The 24,895-nt window shown below is 42.2% G+C and overlaps 1 protein-coding gene across 1 annotated transcript; it reads right to left on the bottom strand.

The window, feature by feature from the left end:
* Window positions 1-1,553: 1,553 nt before the first annotated feature.
* On the bottom strand, window positions 1,554-22,447 carry Pgpep1l (pyroglutamyl-peptidase I like). The gene is made up of 5 exons (XM_076851405.2): window positions 22,250-22,447; window positions 19,567-19,619; window positions 3,988-4,110; window positions 2,497-2,723; window positions 1,554-1,808 (listed from the first exon to the last, which is right to left on the bottom strand). The coding sequence occupies exons 1-5, from the start codon at window positions 22,281-22,283 to the stop codon at window positions 1,646-1,648; spliced, it is 600 nt and encodes a 199-aa protein (XP_076707520.2). The 5' UTR covers window positions 22,284-22,447; the 3' UTR covers window positions 1,554-1,645.
* Window positions 22,448-24,895: the final 2,448 nt, after the last annotated feature.

Below are 24,895 nucleotides of genomic sequence, written 5' to 3'. Positions count from 1 at the left end.
GTTTGCCAGAGTTTGTCTACCTCTGGAATTAAAAAATCAAACAAACAAAAAACCAGAAGGCGCGATGGAATGGATGCATCGCAAATAATGCATTTTCTGAGTTTTCTTGTTTAAAAAAGTTTTCTAAAAAAGTTTTAAAAAAAGGTAATAACATGGCCAATTTGTTACATAAAATGACTTTCTGTGTATAAATTATTCCTAAGAAATCCTCTGTTTATATAAAAAAATCAGTAGATGAAAAAAATTTCAAAATGTTTTTGTATATTCTGTTGTAAGAATTTATTCCTGTTATCTATATACTCTGGATTCTTTACATTATGGGGGAAAAAAGAAACTTTGTCTATTTTGAATGGCTGAAGCTAAGGCAACTTTAGTTTCTCTTACTCTGCTTTTTTCTAGTAGTTAAAGTACTACATGGTTTAAGTTAAATAAAAAAAAATTCTGTACGCACTTTTTGACTTCAGTTTTGTTTCCTCCCTTCTGGAAGCATCACCACACTTGTGTGGCAGCATGTGTATTCACACATGTCACTTGCAAGTGTTCCCTAAGAAAGCATCGCCTTATTTGTGACAGCTGAGCCCTCTGAGGATGCAAATTGCTGGTGAAGTCAGGGAAGCTAGTCTTTCTCACTCCATTAAATTGGCTGGAAGAAAATTTGAATACAGGGCTGGGGTTGTGGCTCAGCAGTAGAGCCCTTGCCTAGCACTAGTGTGAGGCACTAAGTTCGATTCTCAGCACCATATAAAAATAAAATAAAGGTATTGTGTCCACCTACAACTAAAACTATAAAAAGAAAAGAAAATTTGAATACATATAATATAAAATCTGTACTTCATTTTTGACTGATTTGTAGGCTTTTCTCTAGACCTTTCACTGACAAAAGTCAGGTCAAGGCAGGTTTAATCTGTATGACTCTGTGGCAGAGGATTCTAATGTTAACAATTTCTTCAACATATGAGACTTTGAGGGACATTCCAGAGCTAAACAATAACATGGGGAAAGGAAAGAAATAGGTAGGTGGTCTTTAATGGGTACTATTTGGGATGATGAGAAAGATCTAGAAATAGATGGTAGTGATAGTTGCACAGCAACGTAGGTGTAGTGAACGCCACTAAACTATACTTAAAAATGGTTAAAATGAGCACCAAAAGAGGAAATAACCAAACACCAGCAACTCAGTACTTCTAAAGCCACTCATGGGCCTGGGTGTGTTGTTTGGAGGCCAGGCAGAGGGCACCTAGAACAGTGGCTGCACCTGAGTTCCCATGGCCTCTGCAAAGTGGGTCTGTGGTCTTGGAAATCTGGCAGAATCATACAGCCCCACTGCTGTGCCCTTTAGAAGAAAAAAATGCTAGGATTTGATTTCATAGCCATGAAAAACATAACTTAGTTAATCCCTTGTGCAATGTCTGCCTTTTAGAGAGTTCTTTTTTCTTCTGACAATAAAATAACTTTGTGATTTTGTTGAGCTAATTCAGAATTTTTTCCCCTCTGTGTAAACTGTTTTACAAGCAATTTTTTAAAAGCCTCTCAAAGCACAACTGAACTCTACACACATCATTGAAACGTTTAATTTTCTCTAAAGCAGACATCCCCTAGTTGCTTCTCTTTGGCTGTTCGGTTTTCTGCAAATCAGGTTGAAAGCTTAGGTTTTCCCAGTCTCTTCCAGCATTTCCTGGATAATGACTTTCAAGGTTCTTCCTAGCAGGCTGGCAGGGAGCCAGTGTGACAGCGGAGGGGTATGGATGAGTGCTGCATGCCTATTTCCATGATGCAAAGAGAGGTAGTAGACGTAATCACAGACGTACCTACATCCACATGAATCACCACATCATTTCTCATACCAACCTCTAACTCCACAGAATGTAAACAGAATTGGCAATAAACCATGAGGGAGGACCACCACTTGGGGAAATTTAAGTTTGGGTTTTCTTGCCTCAGAAAGAACATGGGGCTGGAATGAATCAGAAACTGATTCCTAGTCTCATGACCAACAAGTGATTAAGAGAAAATGACCAGACTTTCAACTAACTAATCCAAAACACTGTTACCCCAGTAAATCTCTCCATCATTCATGTCTTTATTGAGTCATTTGTCTATTCATTACTTGGAGAAGGGAGAAAATTCCTACCAAGATCAGAATTTGGAAATGCAAAGGTAAACTAATCTTTATCTGGGGCCAAATAAACTCAGAATTTTGCCCCCCCCCCCCACAAAAAAAAATATATATATATATGAACATCCACAAAATACACATGATTCTCAAAACCTGCTTTTCCAACTCTTCTGTAATAATGCTCCAAAGCCTGTGTTACAGGGAGGGGTCCTGGAAATAAGACCTCAGGCCAGGGTGTGAGCAACCCAAGCTGTGCTTATCTGCAGCAAAGGGGTGGGTGATCAAGTAGCCAACTGGATGGCTCTCTCCCTTCAGGAGACAGATGGCACTCTGAAAATCATTCCCTCCCCTTGCTCACTCGACGCTTCTGCAAAGTGTACCTGCCCGCATCTCGGGAATAGGCCACATCAACATCCTCCACCACAATGTTCTTGCAGACCGCCTTTATGCTGACCACCGACTCAATCACATCCGGGCCACCTGGTAGGCACACGCCGCCCTCAGGTCGGAAGCCGCAGATGTCAGCATCCTGGTAACTTCTATTCTTGCCACACTGTTCCAGAAAGATCACTTTGGCAGAGGTGTCCATGCCCACATGCACAGCAAGCTGTGTGAACACATGGAATAGCAGAGACATCACAAGAAACCAGGTCATTAGATATGCAGTAGGGCCAGGCTGTGGGAGACCCCAGCTCTCAGTGCAAACTATCTCAAGCCTCAAATCCACCCAGAAAACCCACAATCCCCTGCCTATGTCCTCTAATTAATACAAGTAGAAGGAAAAGCAGCGGGCTTTTAGCTGACTAGAAATCATGCTGCATTTATATTTAAATACCTTTACATTTCAAGATATTCTTACATAGTAATGTATTCATTCTCTCTTTTTTTGGTGGGGGGGGGAGCTACTATCTAAGATTACCATAGGAGAAGCTTAGAATTTTAGTGGAATCATATGTCTTTTTAATGAAACTTTAATAAAGGAAGTTAGTAACAGACCAATAAATCTTGATAGAATTTATTTGAACTGATTATTTTTCCTTTTAAAAAATAGCTGCTGAGTATTTTATCAAAACATTTGGGGCATTGCCTTAACAGTGTGATGGTATATGTTTTATTAACTTCATCTTATGGTCTTTGGGGGGAGGGCTGTTTGTACCAGGGTATTTGTACCAAGTAATTATGTTCAGATAATATAGTTTAGAAATATAAGTTTGACATAGGTTGAGAATATAGGTTTGAAAATAAGCCTTCCCTTGGTGAATCACACTCCCAGTCACTCTCCCAGACCTAGGAGATATTTACTTCATGTCCAACCTCAAACCAGCCTTCCCTGAATGGGCATGTGTGGGGCCCAACCCAAGCCTCTTCCTTAGGTGGAAACTCTTTGAGTTCCATTTCTTTTTCTTCTCCTTTCTCTCCTGGTTTTAAGACCTGCTTTAGCCAGGCTTGGCCGTGCAAGCCTGTAATCCCTGCGGCTTGGAGGCTGAGGCAAAAGAATCATGAGTTTAAAGCCAGCCTCAGCAATTTAACAAGCCCCAGAACAACACAGCAAGACCCTGTCTCTAAATAAAATATTTAAAAAGGGCTAAAGATGTGGCTCAGTGGCTAAAAGCCCCTGGGTTCAATCCCCAGTGCAGGGGCCAGGCAGACCCTACTCTATATTTCAGCTTAAACCGAGAAACTTACTGTTAGATGGAATTAGGCTGGGTTTATCACTTACAATATCAGGACCTCACACTGTTGAATGGGACTTGGGGACAGGTTGCACATCAGCCATCAACCCAAGCACCAGGATCCAGGAAGTTCATAACCTCTGTACTCCCCTACATCATCAGCCTCCAAGGCCCTCTGCCTCTCTAGCCATCACTTACTTGTGGCTGAAAATCTTCCCAGATTCTGGTGACCCTCTGCTTTGCCTCCCTGTAATCTACAGGCAACTGCAGAGTTCGTAGTTCCACCGCCATATTAGTCCCCAGGCCCAACTTGGAGAGCTCCTGTAGAAAGAAGCAGACTGGCTTTAACTTAGTTGATGGAGGACAAAGGGGAGTCCCTATAACTCGAACCCTTGGGCCCCACTTACAGGGATCCTCTGTGGGCCTGCGTCCTGCCCTCAAGGAGCTCATGCAGTGTTAAGAGTCTGCTTTGGAATATTGAAGAAACTTTCCCAGCTTGTAATCATAGAGAGAACCTAGGCTCAGCCTCATTTGGAAACTCCTGCTCTTGAAATTCTGTCTCCTGGCCCCCCACCCCCCACATACACCTGGTGTCCTAGGCCACCAGCACTGTGCATGGCAGACAGAAGCATTTTATAAAATAAGCTAGAGTTGGCAGTCATTCTGAGCCTGGATTGGAAGGATGATGCTGGGGAGAAGGAGCACATGCCACCCAAGTGTTTGCAGGAAATGGCATGGGCTTTGAGGTCAGAAAGAACTGAGTTTGAAACCTGGCTTTACCACCATGCAGCCAGTAAGTTAGGCATATTAACTTTGGAGTTCCTTAATTTTCTAATCTGTACAATGGGGATAATTGAAAGTCAGATGGGTTTTCATGAAATGATTCACAATTTTCATGAACATTGAATGAGATGATTCACTAGGCACAGTGACTAGCAGCACATAGTTGGGACTTTATAGAAGGGACCAGTGTTTATAATGAACCTGTTTTAATCTGAAAAATTCATGCAAGATGGATTTATTGAAAGTGGCATTTATAGAATTTGATGAGCCCTGTCAGAAGCAGTGATAACACTCTGCACAGACTTCAGGCTGCTGGCTGCCACCACCATTTCTGCTGAGAAGAGCTGGTGGTTTCAGCACAGGGAGTATTGGTTCTGCACAGAATTGGAGAGAGCCATGGGTTTGTGCCTTCCGAACTGGCACATTTTCTCAGCTAGAATTGCAATCTTTTATGCTAACGCGAGGAGAGACAGAGCCTGGAATAACCCCTGGCCCAAAGTGAAATCCAGTCCACGGCTTTAGCCACAATGCCTCCAGAAAACCTGAACCCCACAGCTGCAAAGTTCCTGGACAAGAGCAAACCTGGCTTCCTGTTTCTTTCTTCCTCTCTTCCATCCTCCACCTCCGAAATCTGGTCACCAGAAACACATGGCAGTTTCTCAAAGGGAGCTGAAGGAAGGAAGACACCAGTTGCTCTCTGCATTTGTTCAAATCCACAGAACTGTGGCACCAGCTGGTGTGGAGAAGCAGTTGCTGTTTTTCCAAGATCTGCTTCTTCCCTTATCAAATGAGGGTGTGGGGCTAAGCACAGGATGCATGGAGGTATTCCTCCATTCAGAAGTTCCAGAAAAACTCCCAAGAGCCTGCAGTGCCTCCTCTGCTCAGGGCCTGGTCACATTCTCAGAGGAGAAGCATGAAGTAGACACAGGCAGTGCTGGGCTGCAGAAGGCTGAGTACAAAGACGTGGGGCCAGAAGGAGCCAGAACTCCCTGCCTCCACCCACTACTGAGAGAGTTTGGGCAAACTCTTGGAGTTTGTTGAACCTCAGTTTCTGTGAAACATGATAACAATAAGACCTCCCTCCTAGGGTCCCTGTGATGACTGAGCAAGACATGAAGGCCAAGGGCTACGGGGCAGAGAAGGCTACCTAGGACTTAGACAACTGGCAGGAGTTGCCCAGTGAAGGAACTCTCCATGGAGCCAGAAGAGTGAGGCTTGTGTGTGAAAACTTATCTTCCTTCCTTCCTTTCTTCCTCCCTCTTTCCCTTGCTACTGTTCTTGCTTTCTCCTTCTTCCTCTTCCTTCCTCCTTTTCTCCCTTTCTGTCTCCCTCCCTCCCTTCTCTCCTAGCTTTGCAGCTTTTCCTCCTTCTCACCTTTCCTGACCCTCCTTCCTTTCCTTCCTTCCATTCATCTTTCAACATTAATCCATTTGTCACTGCATGTGGGTGAGATGCCCTCTATGTGGAGTTATGTCTGAAGATTTGAGTGGATATAGTGGGAGGCAACAAGGAAAGAGGGAGTGATCATGTACTCCCCTTGCCTGTTGGGTCAGAAAAGACCTGGGAGCCATCAGGGATAGCTGAGACCCACACCTGGCCTCCAGTCCCATCCAGGCTTGGGGTCTCCATGTGAGGAGAGAAGCTAAATCCAGAGACAGTAGGGCTTAGCAGGAAGAGGAGGGGGAAAGAGAAGATGTTTGGGAACTGAAATTTAGCTCAAAGGTACAGCACTTGTATAACGTGTGCAAAGCCCTGGCTGCCATGCCCAGCACCCACTGGCGGGGGAAGGGAGACCTTGCAGAGGGAAAAGGTGAAATGAAGTATAAGGTAACCATCATTGGAGTATAACACAGCCATTAAAATGACTACAATCCCAGCAGCTCGAGAGTCTGAGGCACTAGGATCATGAGTTCAAAGCCAACCTCAGCAAAAGTGAGGTGCTAAGCATTCAGTGAGACCCTGTCTATAAATAAAGTATAAAATAGGACTGGGGATGTGGCTCAGTGGTAGAGTGCCCCTGAGTTCAATCCCTAGTACCCCCCCCAAAAAAAATGACTTTGCAAGAAAATTCCAAGATAGAATAAGTAAAACAATGAGAATTTTATACTGTTTCCTATAGCCCTTGATGGAAATAGGAACATACTGAAATGGTTTTCTTGAGGACAGAGTTAAGGCTGACGCTCATTTCTTTCTATACTTGTAAGCTTTTTTTTTTTTTTTTTTTTTTTTTACAATGATCATGAATGTACTATTTTTCTGGTTCTAAAATAGTCTGGTGATCATCTTAGCTGCCCCTGGAGAACCCTTACTTCATATTGGCACTATACAAGCATCTCCCAAAGATCTTCCTGAGGATGGTGTCCTCGTTTTATAGATGAGGAAACTGAGGTCCAGAGAAGGCACATTTTGAAAAGGAGGAGTTGCAGAAATAGGCACAAAGGAGATGCTTCCATAAACGTGAAATTCACCATTGAAGGCTGACCAGAGCCCTCCCTTTGTTTGTGGGGATCTTGGAATGCTGATTAAAGACCACTCTGCACTAGCAATGTCAAAGTTCCATTCTCCACAGGTGTGTCCTCTAAGCCACTCTTCCAAACTGGTGGATCAGTCTTGCCTTAGAAATTCAGGAATGAAAGTCATCAACCACATATTTCCCAATCCTCTATCTTTCTAGAGAGTTTGTCTCCAAGTATTTTTTTTAATTTTATTTTTTTTAATTTTACTTTGTTATATATGACAGCAAAATGCATTATAATTCATATTACACATATAGAGCACATTTCTTCACATCTCTGGTTGTATACAAAGATACACCATTCATGTCTTCATATATGTACTCAGGGAAATCATGTCCATCTCATTCCACCATCTTTTTTACACCCCCTACCCCCTCCCTTCCCCTGCCTCCCCTTTGCCCTATCTAGAGTTCATCTAAACTTCACATGCTCCCCTCCCAACCCCACTATAAATCACCCCTGTCTTATAGACAGGACCAAAAATTAAATTGGTATCATAACTAAGCCTACTCTTTCCATATCTGAAGGACTTCTAAAGTTCCATAAAATTCTATCAATACAGATAAAGGTTAGATTTAACATTGTTAAAATGGCCATACTACCAAAAGCGTTATACAGATTTAATGCAATTCCTAATGACATTATTCATAGAATCCTAATGACATTATTCATAGAAATAGAAAAGGCAATCATGAAATTCATTTGGAAAAATAAGAGACCCAGAATACACAAAGCAATCCTTATTAGGAAGAGTGAAGCAGAAGGTGTCACAATACCAGACCTTAAGTTGTACTACAGCTGGGCACTGTGGCACATACCTATAATCCCAGTGGCTCAGGAGGTTGAGGCAAGAGGATTGCAAGTTCAAAGCCAGCCTCAGCAAAATCAAGGCACTAAGCAACTCAATGAGACCCTCTCTCTAAATAAAATACAAAATAGGGCTAGAAATGTGGCTCCATGGTCCAGTGCCCCTGAGTTCAATCCCCACCCGGTACCTCCCCCAAAAAATTTCAGCACAGAGCCATAGTAACAAAAACAGCATGATATTGGAACCAAAATAGATATATAGACTAACGGTACAGAATAGAAGACACAGTGACAAATCCACATAAATACCGTTATCTCATACTAGACAAAGGTGCCAAAAACATACATTGAAGAAAAGATAGCATCTTCAACAAATGATGCTGGGAAAACTGGAAATCCATATGTAGCAAAATGAAATTAAAACTATATCTCTCACCTGCACAAAACTCAACTCAAAGTAGACCAAAGACTTAGGCACTAGATCAGAGACCCTGCATCTAATGGAAGAAAAAGTAGGTCCAAATTCCCTCTGTCAGCTTAGGAACTAACTTACTTAACAAGATTCCTAAAGCGCAAGAAGTAAAATAAGAATCAATAAATGGGATGGATTTAAAATAAAAAGTTTCTTCTCAGCAAAGGAAATAATATAACAAAAAAGAGAGAACCTACAGAATGGGAGGAAATCTTTACCACGTACACCTCAGATAGAGCATTTATCTCCAGGATATATTAAGAACTCAAAAAACTTAACAACAAAAAAACAGTAAATGGGCAAAGGAACTGAACAGACACTTCACAGAGAAGAAATACAATCAATCAAAAAATATCTAAAAAAAAATTTCAACATCTCTAGCAATTAGAGAAATGTAAATCAAAACTACACTGAGATTCCATTTCACTCTAGTCAGAATGGCAATCATCAAGAATACAGGTAGCAATAAATGTTGGCGAGGATGTGGTGAAAAAGATACACTCATACATTTCTGGTGGGACTGCAAATTGGTGCAACCACTCTGGAAAGAAAACTGGAAATGGAACCACCATTTGACTCAACTATCCCACTCCTTGGTTTATACCCAAAGGACCTAAAATCAGAATACTATGGTAATGCAGCCACATCAATGTAATGCAGCCACATCAATGTTTATAGCAGTTCAATTCACAATAGCCAAACAATGGAACCAACCTAGGTGCCCTTCAACAGATGAATGGATAAAAAGACTTCGACATATATACACAATGAAATATTAGCCTTAAAGAAGAATGAAAGTATGGCATTTTCAGGTAATGGATGAAGGGGAGAATATTATACTAAGTGAAATAAGCCAATCCCGAAGAACCAAAGGCCGGATGTTTTCTCTGGTATATGGATGCTAATTCACAATGGGGGACAGAGGGAGAATATTTTGGACTAGACAGAAGGGAGGGGAGAGGGTATGAGGTTAGAAATGATAGTAGAATCAATCAGACATTGTTACCTTATGTGCATATATGATTATGTGATCTGTGTAACTCTAAATCATGTACAACCAGAAAAATGAGAAGTTATACTCCATTTATGTATGATGTGTCAAAATGCATTCTACTGTCATGTATAACTAATTAGAATGAATAAAAACATATTGGTGGGCTGGGGTTGTGGCACAGTGGTAGAGTGCTTGCCTAGAAGGTGTGAGGCACTGGGTTCGATCCCGGCACACATAAAAATAAACTAATAAAATAAAGGTATTGTGTCCATCTACAACTAAAAAAATATTTAAATATATATATATATAGGTAAAGGACAAAAATAGTTTTATAAGTGGGCAGAAGAGGCAGCGGTTCCAGCAGGACACTGGCTGAGGGCTGATGCCCCAAATGCATCTGTGGCTCCTGACAATATTTCTCCATCTCTCAGGGACACAGTGCCTGAGTTTCACCTCAGGTTCATTAGTCCCTGTCTGAATCTTTTTGCAAATACCTGCAAGACAGGAAACACAGCATCATGCACATCTGCTTTCCCAGAGAGAGAGAGCACAGTGTTTGACCACTAGGGCTCAGGGTGGGCTTCAAGCCAGGAGAGTTAAGAGCACCTCAGAGAGGAGCAGGCTATGTGGCTGTCTCAGGGTGTACAGGGTCATCATGCCTGATTACAGATGTCATCAAAGAGGCTGAGGACTTTTCATGGTACTTAATCTGGCTCTCAGCCTGCAGGCGTAGGTGGGCCTCTGAGGTTTTAGAATCCCAAGTGTGGCGTCCCCACTGTGTCTGATGTTTTTCAAGATTTGCAACATGCTTCTAACGTGAGTAGTGTGGGGGTGCAGTGGAGAAAAGGTGTGCTAATAAGCCTTCCCTTTCTTATTTGTTTCCCAAAAAGCTTGGTCCAGAATAGGAAGGAACAAAGAGTTGCCCTTTGAATCCCAGTTCCAATCTGACATTCTGCTGTCCTAAGTCATCTGCATGATTCCCATGCCTATTTATGGGCTTTCCTCTGATGGCTGACTGTGTAAGCAGCAGCGAATATTCATCACACTTAGGGCAACACAGAGCTCTGATAACCTCAAGACTTCGGCCTGGTCTCCACGAAGCAAGATAAGCAGTTCGGAACATTTCCCATACTGATGGAGTAATTCAGCAAGGACTTGACACATTTCAATAAATGTAATAATAAATCTAAGCCCCAGAGACGGAATGCCAAGCCTTATAGTATGAATCAGTAGTAAAGTAAAAGTACTAGCTAGGCACGGTGGCACACAGTTGTAATCCCAGCGATTCTGGAGGCTGAGACAAGAGGATCACAAGTTCAAAGCCATCCTCAGCAAAACACAAGGTACTAAGCAACTCAGCAAGACCCTGTGTCTAAATAAAATACAAAATAGGGCTGGGGATGGGGCTCAGTGGCCGAATGCCCTTGAGTTCAATCCCCAGTACCCAAATTAATTAATTAATTAATTAACTAAAAGTACTGCTCAAATATGACAAAGGGTAAGATGCAGGTGACTGTGACATCCATGCAATGTCAGGATGCCCAAACATTTTTTTTAAAGTAGTTCTTCAAGTCAATGAAATATGCTGAGTGGTGGGAACAAGAACAGGAGGTCATGCACAGATTCATTCTATATCCTCCTATTATCTACAGTTTTAGTTAACTAGGGTCAGTCTTAGTTCAAAAATATTAAATGGCAAGTTTCAGAAATAAACAATTCATAAGTTTTAAATAACTTCTATTATTAATTTTATTGTCATAATTGTTCTACTTTATTATTATTGTTGTTGATCCCTTACTGTGCCTAATTTATAAATTAAACTTTCTGAGAGGTATTAGACACAGGAATAAACTGTAAATACAGGGTTCAGTACTATCCATAGTTTTGGTTATCCTCTGGAGATGTTGGAACATATCCTCAGCAGATAAAGAGGGAGACGTCTATATAGCAAAGAAGAACAATTAATTCAGAAGTACATACCTTAGTCTAACTCTCGATATAGTTGAACATACAGTGATGGAAAATGAAATGTGGAACTTGCATTTCCCTCAGGGCACAGGGCCCTTAGTGATCAGGGAGGCACTGCCCCAATATTTTTGTGGATTCTTGTGTCATCTCAGAATGAGAATGGAGGAACAGTCCTCTATCATGCTGAACTGGAGTTAGCATGAATGTGAGTGACTACTTGTTTTTTTTTTTTTTTTTGGATAAAATGGACTCATACCCCACATGGACCAAAGTGGAGAAGAAAGGTACAAGAAATCCTGAGAAAAGTGTTCAAGTGAGTTCAGTTTATCCACACCTGGAGGACCATGTCTGGACAATCATTGAAGTGGCTGCTCAGGAAATGGATGGCACTGGGCTGGCTGTTATCATCAGCAAATTCTCTGTAGAGCAGCTAGGAGTCTCCTTTCATCCTCGCCTTTGCTATTTTTAATCTCAGGCCTTCTTGATTTTATCAAGAAAACAAGACAAAACCCATTCTGGGCTACATTAAAAAAAATGTGTGTTATCTATCTTGGTATTTGGTAGGAAGAATAGAGACAGTTATGGTTTAGATATGAGTTGTCCTCTGAAAGCTCAACCCAAGAGCTTTGTGTGAGACAACACAAGAAAGTTCAGAGGTGAAATTATTGGGTTATGAGAGCCTTCACCTATCACTTCATTAATCCACTTGAATGGATTGACTGGGGGGGGTAACTATAGACAGGTAGGGCATGGCTGGAGGAGGTAGTTCACTGGGATGTGCCTTTGGTATGTATTTTGTCTCTAATGAGTTGAGCACTCCCGCTTACCTCCCTCTTTCCCTCTCCCTCCTTTCTGGTGGACATATTCTGAAAAACTTTTCTCCATCATGCCCTTCTTTAAAAAAAAAAAAAAAAATATATATATATATATATATATATATATATATATATATATAAAATATATACATATTGTTGTTGTTGTTAAGTTGTTGATAGACCTTTAATTATTTATATGTGGTGCTGAGAATCAAACCCAGTGCCTCACACATGCCAGGCAAGTGTGCTACCACTGAGCCACAACCCCAGCCCTCCATCGTGCCCTTCTGCTTCATCTTGGGCCCAGAGATATGGAATCAACCGTCTATGGACTGAGACCTCTGAAACTATGAGTCCCAAACAAACTTTTCATCCTCTAAAATTGTTCTTGTTGGGCTGGGGATGTGGCTCAAGCGGTAGCGCGCTCGCCTGGCATGTGTGCGGCCCGGGCTCCATCCTTAGCACCACATACAAACAAAGATGTTGTCTGCCGAAAACTAAAAAAAATAAATAAATATTAAAATTCTCTCTCTCTCTCTTAAAAAAAAAAATAAATAAAATTGTTCTTGTCAGGTTTTTTGGTCACAGCAACAGTAAAACTGAAAAACAGAGACCCTCTTGAGAAAGAAAATAAAAATGAATCAAAAGAAATGATTTGAGGGCTGGATTGTGGCTCAGTGGTAGTGCACTTGCCTAGCATGTGTGAGGCGCTGGGGTCGATTCTCAGCACCACATATAAATTAATAAAATGAAGATCCATTGACAACTAAACAATATTAAAAAAAAAAAGAAGAAAAACAAATGATTTGAGGCTGGAATGTATATTAGTGGTAGAGCATATGCTTAGCATGCGTGAAGTTGTGAGTTCAATCTCCAGCGTGTCCATATGTGTGCATGTGCACACGCGTGCGCGCACACACACACACACACACACACAATTACCTTTAATTCACTTGTACTAGGAAAGCTATGCAGTTACCTGCCCATCCCTAAGCCAAGACCCATCCTCATGTCCTTTTTTTGGGGGGGGGGGTTAAAGGGGCCCATATTCTCCTCCCCTCTTCTCCCTCCACCCTCCTCCTCCTCTTCCTCCTCCTCCTCCTCCTCCTCCTCCTTCTTTTTGGTACCAGGGATTGAAACCAAGGCTACTTTATTCCTGAGCCACATCCCCAATCCTTTTTATTTTTTATTTTGAGACAGAGTCTGGCTAAGTTGCTTAGGTTCTTGCTAATTTACTGAGGCTGGCCTTGAACTTGGGATCCTCCTGCCTCAGCTTCCTGAGTCACTGGGATTACAAGCATGCCGCACTGCACCCGGCCCCATCCTTCATCTTAAAGCATTCATCAGCTCGATACTTAATTTACTGTTCTAGTTCACTGTCTTATATTCATCATTATCACTGCTGTTGTTCTCATTTAAAGCAACATGTATAAAGATGAAGCCACCTCATCTTTGGGGTAAAGAGGAATTACTCTGAATATCAAGTTTATCAAGTCTGGCAAGAGTCTTGACCTCTTGGCCCTTCCAGTTGTGTGGATTTTAAATGCAGTTATAAAACATCTTGGCTAAATTGGTCCATGATATATTTTCCAAAATTCTTATTTTATTTACTCAGGCACTTCTAGAAAAGCTGAAGATGTAATTTCTTTTGAATGAATATAAGGTGGTACTAGCTCCAAAATTTGAGTATACCGAGTCAGGGGATCATGATGGGTAGTGATGCAGTCACTGCACATGTAGCTACATAAAATTTGAGCTTGGGGAAAGAAGGATGCCCACCACAGGAGCCTTATTGTTAAATACTTTGGCACACATTATTGGGAAATATAATCAAGTCATTCTTCTGGAAGTTTCCAGGGATATGCCTCTTTTCATTGTAAATTTTTAGCATTTCTATTAATTTCCTACATTTCCCATTGTTTTCCAACATTCTTCTCCCATTTATGAACAACCACAACAAAAATTCATTCAAGTTATTATTTGTTACTAGCTCACTTCATTCTTCTAAGTGAAATGCTGCAAATGTAGAATTAAATATTCCCTTACTATCTATAATTCTGTGCATTCCCATTTACAGTGCCTGGTACAGAGTAAGTGCTCATTAAATGTTGCTTAGTTTCCCCCCATGACATTGACCAGCTTGATTTTTGCTGGCATAAAGCAATAAAGTAGAAAAGAATGATGTCACTATTCATGTAGCCAGTCAACACATTGCCCCTAGAACACATGTATTCAGTTAACCCCTCTGTGGAGATAGGGATATGTTGATGCAGTTCCCCATACGTTGGTGCTTATGTTGACCCAGGGAGCTATGTACTTTCCATATATTGTTTAATGCATCTCAGCCTAATTCTGTATCTGTATAATGGGTCAATGTATGTCCATAAACTAGCTGGGAGTTTATCTTAATACATCCACTTAGATGGCTAATGGACACCCGTGGCGTTATGCCAGCACATTCAGTGGGTACTACCAGTGAGGACCTAAACCAGAATCCAAATAGAGACTACAGACATATTAGTGGAGGACACCGAATGATCCAGGATGGCCCAGGGAGAGAGAATGGTCCTGCAAATTGATAGCAAAGAGGTCACAACTGACTCTGCCTAGGGGGGAAAAAAAAAAAACAGCACAAAGAGGGGGAAACTAGAAGGTTGATAGCAGGGACCAGTGGGGAAGACACACAGGGGTGGCAGAGAGCACTAGAAGCCTGGGCTTGGGCCAGCCAGTCTGGGAAACTGCTGCTCCAGACGCCATCATTGATAGTGCTCCTTGTGGGTCTTCAACTGTTAAGAAGGCCTCTGCTCCAATCACCACTCTATGGTGCATTGTGAGCAAGGAGATTAAGCAGACTGTTACTAGTCTGTGTCTTGGGGACTATCAGGAAGGCTGAGAAGATCATGGATATGAGCTCGTGGCAGAGGGTCAGCCATGATGGGATGGACATAGGGCTGAAGAATTGGGTGAATACCACCCGGCATTACCCTATATTTTAGGTCAATCTCTTTTTATAAATTTGTTGTTGTTGTAGATGGACACAATACCTTATTTATTTATTTATTTATTTATTTTTATGTGGTGCTGAGGATCAAACCCAGGGCCTCACACATGCCAGGCAAACACATTACCACTGAGCCACAACTTAACCCAGGTCAATCCTTTTTTTAAGCTTGAAAATTATTATTATTATTATTATTATTATTATTATTTTATATAATGTGAATACAGATTTTACCTAAAAACTCACTATTTTTAAAATTCGTATTTGCATTTTACACCATCTTTCTGGAGCCATTTTCTTTCCTTCCAAATACACATCCTTTATATGTTCCCTTAATGTTGTCCTTTTGAAAATGAACTCTTGATGTTTGCTTTTTATGAGAATGTCTTTACTTCATCCTTGTTTTCGAAAAATAATTTTGCTGGCTACAAATTTCTTGTGGCAGTTACAATTTCATCATTTTGAAGTTACTACTCAACTGATATTCTTTTGCTTTTATTGTTGTTTTGGAGAATTCCCCTTTAGTAGACTAAAGGCTATCATCTATTTATTTATTAATATTTTTCATTGTAGATGAACACTTAACCTTTATTTATTTATTTTTTATGTGGTGCTGGGGTTTGAACTCATTACCTCACATGTACGAGGCAAGCGCTCTAACAACAAGCTACAACTTCAGACCTATTTTTTTATTATTATTATTTTTGGTACCAGGAATTAAACCTGGTGCTTAACCCCTGAGCCACATCTACAGAACTTTTTAATTTATTTATTTAATTTGAGACAGGGTCTCACTAAATTTGTTAGGGCCTCTCTAAGTTGCTGAGGCTGGCTTTGAACTTCCCAACTCACTGGGCATGTGCCAATGTACCTGGCTTAGACTATCCATTTTTATAGATGATCCATTTTTTTTCTCTGAGTACTTTAACATCTTTTTGTCTTTGGTGTTCTTCAGCTTTACCGTGATGTATTTAGGTACGGATCTTCTTTGTCCTAGGTTGGTATGTTTTATGTTTCATCATCATATCTCTTATCAGTTCTGAAATATCCTCAATCATTATCTCTTAGAATATTGCTTCTCATCCATTCCCATTGTTCTGTCCTCCTAATCTATCTGTCTTAATTTTTGCCCACTTCCTTGTTCATCTCTTTATGTTATGCATTGAGTAATATCTTCATATATGTCTTTTATTTCACTAATTTCTCTTCATCTGTCTCTAAATTGCCATATATGTATATATTTGTGTAAGTAAACATCTCCCTCCCTTCCTCTCCCTCTCTCTCTCTCTCTCTCTCTCTCTCTCTCTCTCTCTATATATATATATATATATATATATATATAATTTTATATATATATATAAAATTCACATGCAATACACTTGCCCCACTTCAAGTCTACAGTTCAATGGTTTTTAGTGTATTCACAGACTTGTGTAACCCTCACCACAATCAATTTTTGAAACTTTTCTTCACACCCCCAAAGAAACCTAATTTCCATCCACCAACACTTCTCATTCCCCCTTAACACTCTCCCCTGATTACCCTAGGCAACCACTAATTTACTATTCATCTCAATATATTTGCCCAATCTGGACAGATGTAAACAGAATCATATGACATATGTTTGTGTGTGTGTGTGTGTGTGTGTGTGTGTGTGTGTGTCTGGTGTCTTTCATTTATTCTATTTCTAAACTGGAAATAGAATAAATTTAAAGGGAACACACAAAGGGTATATATTTGGAAGGAAAGGAAATGGTCCCAGAAGATGGTGTAAAATGCAAAGAGGAATAGTCAGTTGTTAAAATAAATAAGTTTAAAATAAATAAATAGTGAGTTTTTAAAATAAATAAGTCAACTATTGAGTTTTTACTTTAACAATTATATTTCTAATTTCAATAACTTCTCTCATTCCCTTTTTCAATTTATGTGATCTCTCAATCATCTCTTGTTCTTCTTTTTGTGACTCTTTAAATATTTCACATAGAGTTACGCAATTTTCTGATCCTTCTGGTAGCTCGAGAATGAGGTTCTAAAATCTTTTGCTGACTCGTATATCTGGTGATACTGGATTAAAAACTGACATTTGGTTCATTTTCATTTGCAGAAAGTCTGAGGTTTATTTATTTATTTATTTTTTCTTTTAGTTATACATGATGGTCGAATGTATTTTGACATATCATACATACATGGAAAATAACTTCCCATTCTCATGGTCATACATGATGTGAAGTTATACTGATCGTGTATTTATATATGAACATAGGAAAGCTATGTCCAATTCATTCTACTGTCTTCTCCACTCTTATCCTCCCCATGTCCCCACTCCAATCCTGTGAACCTTGGCTCCCCCCACCCATTGTGAGTCAGCATGTGCATATCAGAGAAAACCTTGGGCTTTGTTTTTCAAGGGATTGTCTTATTTCACTTAGCATGATAGTCTCCAGTTCCATCCATTTACCGGTAAATACCATAATTTCATTCTTCCTTATGGCTGAGTAATATTCCATTGTGTATAGGTACCACATTTCTTTATTCATTCATCTATTGAAGGGCACCTGGGTTGATTCCATAGCTTTGCTATTGTGAATTGAGCTATGAACATTGATGTGGCTGCATCACTATAATATGCTAATTTTTAAGTCTTTGGGTATATGTGGAGAAGTGGGATAACTGGGTCAAATGGTGATTCCATTCCAAGTTTTCTGAAGAATCTCCATGAAAGTCTGAGATTTAAAATCATCAAGAGAAACTGCAAAAGGCTGTGCAATAGTCAGGGGTGTCTGATACCCAGAGTCCCTTTTCAAGGGTCTGGCAGAAAGGTGGAGTCTGTGTCTCATCTCTGGCTGCCATTGCTCCTGGCTGTGCTGATCATGGAATGTGTCCTCCCCTGCCTGTCCTGAGTGTGCTGACCCCTCTCTCCCCTCAGCCTGCAGCTCTTGGGGGAGCGGGGCATGTTTGTTCTTCAGCGATGTCCTGACTTTCTGCTCCCCCCGTAGTGCACACAAGCTCTATCTCATTCAGCTAATGGGAAGGGAAAGACCCTTCAGAGGGTCTGGTTTGCCGTCCTGATGCCATATCCTGGAAACTCCCAGCCTGCATGGGTTTCTGCCCTGGTTCTCCAGCCCTACTGGTGAGCCTTAAGCCTCTCAAGTAATCCCCTCTTTTGTTCACATTTCACTCCCCTACAGCCAAGAACCCTAATAAAATAGCCTCGTAGTAATGAAGAATGATATATGTGGGCACTGGCAATGTGCCCCCTTGTTCTAAGGGGTTTACATGTGTTAACTCTCTTAGCCATCAGGACCTTCCCACTTTACAGATGAGGAAATTGAGGCACAGGAAAGTTGGGTGTCTTGTCTTGGGTCCCACAGCTTGCAGTACGGCTTTTTTCCATTATCATGACTGCAAAAGGAAGCAGAAAGGTGCAGGCCCTTCCCACACTTGGCAGAGGAAGTGCCCTCTATGCAGGAACTGGCTGCAGACTCCCAACGGCCCCTGAAGGCCCTGGGCTGGCCTTTCTGATGCACCATGAGGTGCAGCCAGGCTTGACAGTGGGTCTGGGGTTCTCTGAGCTTTTTCCTGATGGTAAGAAAGAAAACTCCAATTCTTACTCAAAAGTCGAGCGTGCCCTTGATGGCACCTGTGCTGACAGCCTAGAAAATCAATGCCACAGTTGCTGTAGGTGGGTGACACCAGCGGTTTTGTTGCCTTTTCAGTGTGACTGGGAAACTCTGAGAATAGACCGGAGACCCCACCCTTGGCTTGACCCAACAGAGGCATGAAATTGAAGGAAACGTGTGAATAAACAGCTGTCAATATCTGGAGCCTCTAAGTGACAACCACGTGGGGGCCGATAACAGACAACTGTCCTAAGGAGGAGCAGGTCTGCTCTGTAGGAGACTCCCAGCCCTCATCAGGGAGGATGCACTCTCCGCTGGGAAGCTACTTCCTTAAAAATAAGCACAGGGTTTATGCACAGTGCTTTCCTGTGCAGGTCACGATGCGTGAACAAAGCCGCCCATATAAAAGTGCTCAGCACACTTACCTCTTTGCGTCCCCAAAACAGCCCTGCAATATCAGCATGATTATTCCCCCATTTATGACTGAGGAAACTGAGGCTGAGAGAATGACTTCCCAACAGCCCCTTAGACAACAGAGATGGGGACAATCGGAATCCATCTTGGTTTAGCCTTTCTTGTCCCTAGGAGTGTCCCTTCAGCCTCCTTTCTTACCACTGAGGTGGGAAGAGCATCTGCAGGTAGGCAATTCCCAATCAGGGACCAAAGACAAACCATTCTCCCAGGAGCACAGATTTGTTTGTCTCCTCCTGTGAGGCTCTGGTTACCAAGGGGCCTGCAAGCTGGGCCCTTCTCAGCAGTCACAGAAGGAGCCATCTGGGTCTGGTGGGGGAGGGGTGTTACCTTCACTGCTTCCCAGCTGGAATTCACCAGGTGCTGCCGGAAGGGCCCAAAACCTGAAACCAAAGACACCCAGGTTTTCTCAAGCAAGGCCACATCCACATAAGATTCTCTTTCACTCCTCAGGTCATTGTGGGTCCTGGACAACTAACTCCAACAACCTTGCCAATCTGGGAACACCCTCAGAGTCCTCGTGCAAGGCACAGTGAGAAGTCGAAAAGGAAGGTGGGACCTATTCACTGCCAGGCTGGGGGTGGGGGCATGGTTGGGACATATGTGCACAAATGTCTAATAGAAAAGTAGGCTTTGTAGAGAACGCAGTATTGGACCCACATAAATGTGCACAATTGTTACAAAGGTGCAAAAGAAATTCAGAGAAGGACAACCATTTCAACAAATGGTACTGGACTGACTGGACATAAAACACTGGGCCCCTCAACCTAAACCTTACACCTCATTCACAAATGAATTCAAAATGGTTATGGATTTAAATGTAAGAGGTAAAACTATACAAACATTTAGGGGGAAAAAAATCTTGGGACCTTAGGCTAGGCAAAGAGTTCTTAGATTCAAAACAACAACAAAAAAGCCAGGTGTGGTGATGCACACTTGTAATCCCAGCGGCTTGAGAGGCTGAGGCAAGAGGATGGTGAGTTCAAAGCCAGCCTCAGCAATTTAGAGAGGCCCTAAGCAACTCAGCAAAACCCTGTCTCTAAATAAAATACAAAATAGGGCTGGGGATGTGGCTCACTGGTCAGGTGCCCAAGTTCAATCCCTGGTACCCTCCCTCTACAAAAGAAGTGTAAAACTTTTAGGTCTGGAGGATAATTTAGTGGTAGAGTGTGTGTTTAGCATGCACAAGGCCTCTAGTTCAATCCCTAGCACTAGAAAGATAGATGGAGGGGGAGGAGGAGGAGACCTCTGACTTTTCTATAAGATAAATATGATTAACTCCTAGGGCAACAGTCAGCAAATAAAGAAAGGCAATAGGAAATATTGAGAACAAGGGGAAAAAATCCTAGGTACCTCCTAGGATAGATAATAAAAATGCCGCAGCACACAGAACTAGCACATTCTGTTTTAGAATCATATTCACATCAGCAAAAATTACACCTCTTTTTTTTTTTTTTTTTAATTAGGAAAACAAATCAATAAGTGAAGGTTTGAAGCTTTTGCTTTGCTGGGTCAGATCTCACTGTCAACCTGTCAGCTCTGGAGGGGAACTTGCAAAAAAGAGCTGGAGAAATCTAGGGGAATGAGAGAGGCCCTCTGGAGGCAGGTTTCCTCTGCCTTTCATTGCTATCATTTGGTGCCAATCATAAAGAACACCTTGATCTTGACACCATTTGCCAGAGCCCTGGTTTTCCCATCATCTGTCTATGTGCCAATTGTCTTGGTGAGATTTACACATTAAGCAAATCCAATTATATAAAGAGGCTGCCCTGGGCAGCTCAGAACATTTCCAATAAAGGAGGTCATACTCTGGAGCCTGGTGGACATCCTCAGACCGTGGCTGATTATCAAGTACATCATCAACAATCTAGAGTCTGCTGGCAAACCACAGGCTGACAACGTAAAGGAAAGCATGGGTGTGATTCTAAGAGGGGCAATGGTGCTTCAATACCCATATTTCATTTGAGACAAGCACTGCATTGACTAGGAGTACAGTTTCCTTAGGAATTCAAACGTAATTTGAATCATTCAATTTCTAGACTCAAAATGAGAACGAGGGAGATAAAAGGGTTTCAAAAGAATTTTCTTTTTAGAAGGTTGATAGAAGTTTGAATTGCAATCTGAAAATATTAAGATGGGTAACTTTCAATTAAGATGGGTGACTTTCATGCATACAGGAATCTTCATCTGTTGAATGCTTCCTTCATCCAACAGTATTCAAAAAAACATAAAATGTGCTAAATGTGTCTAACTAAAAATAAAGAGCTTTGGTGACTAACTAAAAATAAATAAAGAGCTTTGTGAGGAAAGTTCAAGCCCCCAGGGACCAGCTGTGAGGCACAGTGGTGGTAGTGGGGTGGCTTTAGATTTGCTTGTGAAATGCAGGAGCAAACAGCTATCATTCTTCCAAGTTGACCTTTTGAGGTTCAGAGGCACCCACTCATGACAGGGGTGGGGATGGGGCTTCAGGGTTCCCATAGTAAGAAACTCATTCTGTATGTGGAACCGTGTGCTCCTTTCTCTTTTGGGGGTTGGAGCGGGAAGTGCAGGGGAGGGGTCACCATAGAGGTACTGTGAGAGTCTGGTGAGGGTCCTAATCTTTTTGAGCCAGTATGTCCCTCTTCCTTGTTATGAAAGTGCTCTCCTAAGGATACCACTTATGTCCAGCCAGCGGGTCCTAGACTCAGGGACAGCCGGTGCAAGCCTCAGCTTCCTCCCTGAGGAACTGAAAGACAGGAAAGGTTTGAGCCTAAGCCACACGCGGGCACCTTCGTGCATGCCCCTGGAGTTATTTGCAACGAATGAGCCACAGAAGCAGGGAAGCCTCTGTTCCTTTCTTGTTTTTTAATAGGACATAGCAGGAAGTTAGCCTCCATCTGGAATTTTTAGCACCACCAGTTGCCCCTCTTTTTTCCCCTCAGGGAATTGTTTACGACCAGGATCAAGCAAGTGCGCATTCCAGGTGCAGGCTAAAAGCAGCAGCAAATGGGAATGCACAAAAATATAGCCTTACCGGTCACCACCACACAGCTGGATTGAGAATCCATGAAGCCCAAGTGGGGAGCCCGCGCAATTAGCAGGGGCCCGGGCGCAGCGGTGTGGCGCTGAGCTATCGCTGCGAGCCGAGCTGGGCGCCCCTCCTCTCCGCCCGCTGCAGGCCGCCCTACAGCTCCCGAGTGCGAGTGCCTGTGCCCGGCCTCTCTGCCGCTGCGTTCCCGGCCCCAAAGGCCAAGGACGAAGCGGGTGGCGGTGGTGGTGGTAAGGTGATGCCCACTGAAAGCACAAATAGCAGCTCAGAACTCAGGAGCTGCCAGAGACAAACCAGTAGAGGGTTGGAGTGCCATCAGGCGCTTTCTGGACTCTCGGCCTGGGTCCTGCGCCGCGGTGCAGTGACCATTTGTCCTGGTTTCCCAGATAGAGGATTTAGGACCAGGACTAAAATATTCTCAAAGCAGCAGACCGTGGGTACCCTATGTTTATAGCATGATTTTTCCTCATTAGCAATGCTCCCTCTCCCTTGCCTGAACTCGTCATTGTAGTTTGGCTATTATAATTCGGTGAGATTTAGTTGCTTTCAAAAGGGATTCTGCCAACTACTTTTTTTAAAAAGAAGAAAAAAAGAATGCCCCCAGCATCCCCCTCCCTGCCCCGCACAATACACACAGATATGAAGCTATGATCCGAACCTTTGAAAAAATACTTTGTTTTAGTTGTAGATGAACCTTTGTTTGATACCCTTTGTTTTATTTGTCACCTTTAATGGTGCTGAGGATCAAACTCAGTGCCTCACACGTGCTAGGCAAGCGCTCTACCGCTGAGCTACAGCCCCATCCTTATGACACCCACCTTTGAAGTGTTGGTTGCAAACACCTGCTGTTTAGGAACTGTGGGCAAGCTCACCCTTTTTCTTTTCCTGTTCTGTGAACTTGGGAGTCTTACTGTGTTCTGGGCAGTGTCTCTGCTCCTGGGCTCTAAAGGGCAGGTGCTCACCAGCTGGTTGTCACTATTGGTCCCAGTCTGTGAGCTCAGCACCCCTCCTTCTGCTTGCAAAAAAATGGTCTATGCCATGCTCCACTCCTTAAATGTGCGGTAGAATGTGAGAGTAGCCCTGGCATCTTCCCTAGTACAGTAGGCATTCCTTTTTTTAATTGTGTCAGAGTAACCAAAAAAGCTAACATTTGGGGTTATTTCTATAACTGAAGATGCCATGTTATGCAACGTCTTGACCTTGCCAAAAATACTATTAAAATACCCCCCCTTTACTAAAAACACTATCTTTCAAAAGCTGGGTAATAAAAGGAGCAAAAAGCAATTCTCTTTTCCTATGTGGGCAACACCATGTGTCGCGACCCCTTGCCCGCAAGGAAGACGCAACTCAGGAATCTTCTTTCAGCAGTTTATTCAGGCCCTTGATATTTCTTCTAATTCCTGGTCGGATGCCCCTCCCAGCCTTAATAAAGCATCCCAAGCCCCAATGCAAAGCTGCCACGTGGAACTTTCTCACAGGGTGCTGAAAAACCATGCACCAACTATCCCAAACAAGGAGTTGTTTGTTACAGACCACAGTGGAGCCAGCGCCATCCTGCAATGGCGACCATAATCTGCAGAAGCGGCTCACCACAACCATGAGAATCTCATTCCAGGGAATGAGCTCAAGCACTGTGCTGCTTCTGGAAAGTTCAGTGTGCAAGACAAAGCAACCATGCTGGTTCCAACTACTTAATTGGCCCGCTGATTAAAAAGAAATTGCACCCCCTTAGTTGGGCTCACTGATAAGGACTGGACCCCACTGATGCTCTCCTGGGATTCTGAAGCAACAGGATCCTTTTAATTGGCCTCTGGAGGGGGCTGCAAGCTACTTGACAGCTGAGAGCAGGTGGGAAGTGCCATTTGCCTTCACTGACCTGCCACCACCTACCCTTGGAAGCTGAGGTCAACCCTGTTTTGTGAGAGATGCAAAGGGCTTTGGATTGCATTTTATTTTGAAGTTAAAGTGGGCAATGCAAAAACTCAAGCTTAAAAGCAGTTAGCTAGTTTCTCACATTCCCTTGGGCATTTGTAGATTTTTGTGTCAACTCCCTCAGGTTAGCATCTCTGGTTTGTGGGCACCTAACCTAGTTCTTCTATCAGAAGGGTTTTGGGTTCCTATCACACTTAAGGGAGGAAGGTGGGAAGTCATAAAATGCCCACATTTGTAAAGTTGGTTGGTTCTAGGGTCAAACTCCAAAATCAACACTAACTAATGAGGTTCAGGAATCATAACTTAAGTTTACTGATGTTAACTTATTATGCTTAGAGAAAGCAGACTCCTTGGCTGCGATGACTGCTAGTTTTGTTGTTGCTGTTGTTCTTTTGTTTGGGGTACTAGGGATTGAACCCAGGGGCAATTTACCACTGAACTACGTCCCCAACCATTTTTATTTATTTATTTATTTATTTAATTTTTAATTTTTATTTTTTTCATCTTTCATACATTTGATTCAAGTGAGTTATGCATTTCCATTTTTACCCCAAATACAAATTGCAGAATCACATCAGACGCATTCACAATGTTTACATAATGCCATATTATTTTTTATTTTGAGACAGGGTCTCACTGAGTTAGTGAGGCTGGTCTCAAACTCACGTTCTTCCTGCTTCAAACTCCAGTTTAGAACCA

This window comes from Callospermophilus lateralis, chromosome 3 (assembly GCF_048772815.1).
Source record: "Callospermophilus lateralis isolate mCalLat2 chromosome 3, mCalLat2.hap1, whole genome shotgun sequence".
Classification (NCBI taxonomy): Eukaryota; Metazoa; Chordata; class Mammalia; order Rodentia; family Sciuridae; genus Callospermophilus; species Callospermophilus lateralis.
The sequence above is the reverse complement of the archived record's forward strand: the minus strand, read 5'-3'. Positions and strand labels throughout refer to the sequence as shown.

What these genes read in the sequence shown, in the direction of transcription:
- Pgpep1l (XM_076851405.2), bottom strand. Translation starts at nt 22,283, where the DNA reads ATGGATTCTCAATCCAGCTGTGTGGTGGTGACCG. An exon ending in CAGCTGTGTGGTGGTGACCG is followed by an intron (nt 19,620 to 22,249) that starts GTAAGGCTATAT and finishes CTTTGGTTTCAG; the next exon opens with GTTTTGGGCCCTTCCGGCAG. An exon ending in TATTCCCGAGATGCGGGCAG is followed by an intron (nt 1,809 to 2,496) that starts GTACACTTTGCA and finishes ATGTGGATGTAG; the next exon opens with GTACGTCTGTGATTACGTCT.